Source organism: Nicotiana attenuata, chromosome 5, assembly GCF_001879085.1.
Source record: "Nicotiana attenuata strain UT chromosome 5, NIATTr2, whole genome shotgun sequence".
NCBI lineage: Eukaryota > Viridiplantae > Streptophyta > Magnoliopsida > Solanales > Solanaceae > Nicotiana > Nicotiana attenuata.
Window position 1 is genome coordinate 28,842,167 of NC_031993.1, and position 4,168 is coordinate 28,846,334.

At 33.5% G+C, this 4,168-nt stretch overlaps 1 protein-coding gene and 1 pseudogene across 1 annotated transcript; one reads left to right on the forward strand and one right to left on the reverse strand.

Moving 5' to 3' along the window:
• LOC109226079 (ethylene-responsive transcription factor ERF017-like) lies at positions 454-1,119 on the reverse strand. The gene has a single exon (XM_019390883.1). The coding sequence runs from the start codon at positions 1,117-1,119 to the stop codon at positions 454-456; it is 666 nt and encodes a 221-aa protein (XP_019246428.1).
• Positions 1,529-3,323, forward strand: LOC109225568 (annotated as a pseudogene).

The window sequence follows — 4,168 nt, forward strand, 5'->3', positions numbered from 1 at the left end:
TAATGGATTGAGAGTCTTTCCAGGTGGATTGTATATATTTTGTAAACAAAATTTGTTTATGCCAGGTAATTAGCTAAACATGGGCATTAACAATAATAAAATTTCAAATAGTATATATATATATATATATATATATATAAATCCCTTTACAATATATTTGGCAAGTTTTCCTATTCCCTTGAGATAGTTTTCTTCCAGAAGGAATCTGGTGTTGCTTATGACTTTAGTACTATAATTTTATATATGTACCACAAAAAGGAATCCACATTGGAGTCAACAGGTTATACAATTTTGATGGCTAAAGAACTGAAAAAGGAAAAAAAAAAAAAAAAAAAAAGAGAGAGAATGAAAAATAGGAGTATGTCCTAAATATGAAAAAGACAAAAGAGCCACCAATTCTAGCCGCAAAAAAAATTCTAGAATTGTGATTTTGTCCCAAAAATCTTGAAGCTCTCAAAAGTTCCAAAGGAAAGATCCATCTAAAGTGCAGCCGTCATAGATCTCTTTCCCAGAGTCGATGTCATTCAACGCTGGTAAAAAATGGTCACCCGTGAGATCGCTAATTTCCGAAAAAGACCCAAAATGGTACTCGTTATTGGCAGTTCCTAACGAGAAAAACAGGTCCAAAAATTCAGAATCAAGAGGCATTTCGGTCAATTCACCATCCGGTTGGACCATCCCATCCGAAATCGACGTAGATGGCGACTCTGGGTGTAGCAATTCAGAAGACGACGATAAAGAAGAAGAAAAAGAAAGATCGGAATTATCCGTCGGACCCGAAATGCTTTCCTGGGGTTCCGGATCCGAGTTGGCAAACCGGGCTGCTGCCACCTGAATTTCGGCGGCGCTCATAGACCTCCCGTTCAAAATATCCGGCGGATTAGCCGGGAAATTGAGTTTTGCCGCCTCACCACGCAAGCAAAATTGGGCAGCGTCAAATGCACGAGCAGCTTTTTCCGCTGTATCATACGAACCCAACCAAATTCTTTCCCTGCTGTTAGGTAATCTAACTTCAGAAACCCATTTTCCCCATTTCCTCTTGCGCACTCCTTTGTACTTTAAGGACGAAGAAGAAGAAGATGATGAGATATCATCAGATGATTTTATGGGTTTCACCATATTTTAATTCTCTATTTCAAGAAATTTAATAGTGCTTATTGATCTGTGTTTTGGTTTTGGAAGTAGAAGGTGATAATAGGATTAGCATTTGCGGCTCTATATATATGTTTGTAGAGTGAACTGTGAAGTAGGAGTATAATAAAAATCGTGGGTCAAAAGGACGTGTTTATATTACGCGGTAATGTTTTCAGAGTAAGGAAGAAGCACGTGCGTATATTCAAATTCCACATGATTAAATTGGATGTGTCGTGGAAGATGAGCATAGTACTAATTTTGGGGGACACGTAGGTTGGAGAATTTGACATGTCAGAATATTTTTCACTTTCTAGGGTCCTACTTGTCCCCACTCCTTCTGCTTTTTCTGCTTGGCGGCTTTCACGTCAGCTTTGATAGGATGAATTTTGTGTGCCCTCTTTCTGCATAGCCATATTACTTTACTTTACTTTACTATTTTATAGAAAGGGGAATGTAGAGGAGCTTCTAGTCAATGCGAGTTTACAAAAACCATAAAATTTCAGTTTATTTCTATTTTGCCCTGATACTCAATATAGCAATGGTTGAAAAATTAGGAAAAAACTCTGGGGTCTCCTGCGCTTAGGAAACATTATCTCTTCAGCGGTATATGTTTCTATTTTTCCTTTAGTTCTCGATTATTCACTATGAATTCTCCTATTGGCATCTACAGAAAGTTTATCTATCTTTGTTCTACTTGAATCTGCTGCAAGCTCTCCGCATTTTTGTTGGAATGTTGGTAATCACAAATTTGGTTGGTAAATACTAGTTTTCAGTTATTTTGAATAACTTCTGATAAAAAAATTTACATACATGTTAGTAACTGTTTTTGATTTGCACACATCTACTATACCTTTTTTGATAAAATTTATCTTTTGGTACCAACTAATGAGTTCTGAATTAAACAGTCTTACCAAAAATTATGGTATCGCCTATTTTTATTTCAGAATCTCTGTTAGGATACTTGTTCTTTTTTATATTCGAGAGTGTAATTTGCCGTTTCTGCTGCCTGCTTTACTTGAGAAATTCTTTTATAAGTAAATTTCTATTTCCACATTCCATAGAACTGAACTAGCATATTCTCCTTCCTATACTTCAAATGAAAATTGGATGTTTTCAGGCGTTGATGCACTGTGTCTGTGGTGGTGAGATTTTTCTGTTAGACACAAAGTTAGTTTAGACATGAAATGTTTGGGATATCTTATTAGTTGCATAGGGATTGATTATGGGATTTCACAGTGAGGATGCTCTTCTGATTTGGTGAACTGTTGTAGAATCCAGGGTTATTTGGATGCATATTGCTTCTGTTTTTTTAGCACTCTTGTGGCTATTGTATGTATCTAATTCTATGTTGGTCGGCGAATGAAGAGATCATAATATTAGGCTGATGAATAAAATATGTAACAGCTTTCACCTTTTGTGAAAATAGTATGTGATTTGGTACCAACTGGCACTATAAAATTTTGTAGTCATATTTGTTGTAGTTAAATATGCTTTGTCAGTTATTAAAAACATATTAAATTGCTCTGCCTCTTTCATCAGATTGCTCGCTATGTGATTTGATTGCAGGTTGATGAGTCTATTCGTAAGATTGATATTCGTGTTCCTCCTATGGTCAAGCAGGCTTCTGCAGCTGCTCGCTCTGTTGCAGCCAATGTCAAAAGTGTTGGTGTTATAGGAGCTGCATCAGGACTTGCAAAAACAGTCTATGCCAATTATGAGCCTGCCGCCAAGGGACTTTACACCAATTACGAGCCAATGAGCAATATGCAGCATCAGCTTGGCTCTCTCTAAACTGAATTCCCATTGTTCCTAAAGTTACTCAAGCAATTGCTCCAACAGCTGCTTACTATTCTGGGAAGTACAATGAGATCTTTCACCAATCCACTGAGAAAGGATACCTAGCTGTTTAGTTCTTTGTGAAGATTTCTAAGGTGTTCAGCACTCAGCCTGTGGCTTCCAACGAAGGACCTTCTGATTTAACCTTTATGGTTCATACCTAGCTGTTTAGTTCTTTGTAAGGAACTCAAGGATATGATCCGAAGTGCTTTGAAACAATTTTAATTTTGTTTACTGTGTTGTGGATTTTTTATTGTGTTTTAAGTAAATACTAGTAGTCGTACCCGCGCGATGCGCGGTCAATATTAGAAAAATATTAATTAAATTATAATCGGGCTTGCTTGATCCTATTAGACCATATTGCTTTAATAAATTTCAATTATCATTTTATTTGTCAATACGATATACCCAACCCTCGCCGATATTTGAGTACTTAATTTAGGTAGTTAATTTCTTTGTTAATTTTCAATAAATATTTTTTTTGTTATTAATTAATTATGTCATGTGGTTTTTTTCTAGGCTACTACTTGTTTGGCTTTTTCTTTGGCTTTTAATAATATATATATAGATTATTAGCATATTACTTGTTTAATATTTTTGTCTGCTATTTGTTTGTAATATAATAGAATATATATACATACATACACACACACACACACACACACACACACACACACACATATATATATATATATATATATATATATATTATTACTCTTGAAAATATATTTTTTTATTTTAAAATTTATTATAGTTTTCTCAAAATATTGTTTGAATTTTAATGAATAGATATACTTTTTATTTCAAATAATAAAAAAGAAAATGATTTTAAAAAATAAAATAAAGAAATTAACTAACCTAAACCAACTCTCCCCCATGTTTTAGTAGTTAATTTAGGTAGTTAATTTCTTTATTAATTTTTAATAGATAACTTCTTTGTTATTAACTAATTATTTCATAAGATTTTTTTCTAGGCTACCACTTGGCTTAAGGAGAGGGCTTTATCCTCTTCTTTTAATAATACAATATAGAAGGAATATAGAATATAGAATATTAGAAAGAAACTACTCCACAATTTGAATCAAAAGTTTATTAATTGCTTTTTTTTTGTTTTTTTTATTTTAAAACAATTATAAAACTCCAACTTGAAACTATTCCACAATTTGAAATGGTAATTTTTTAATATTTAATTTTATTT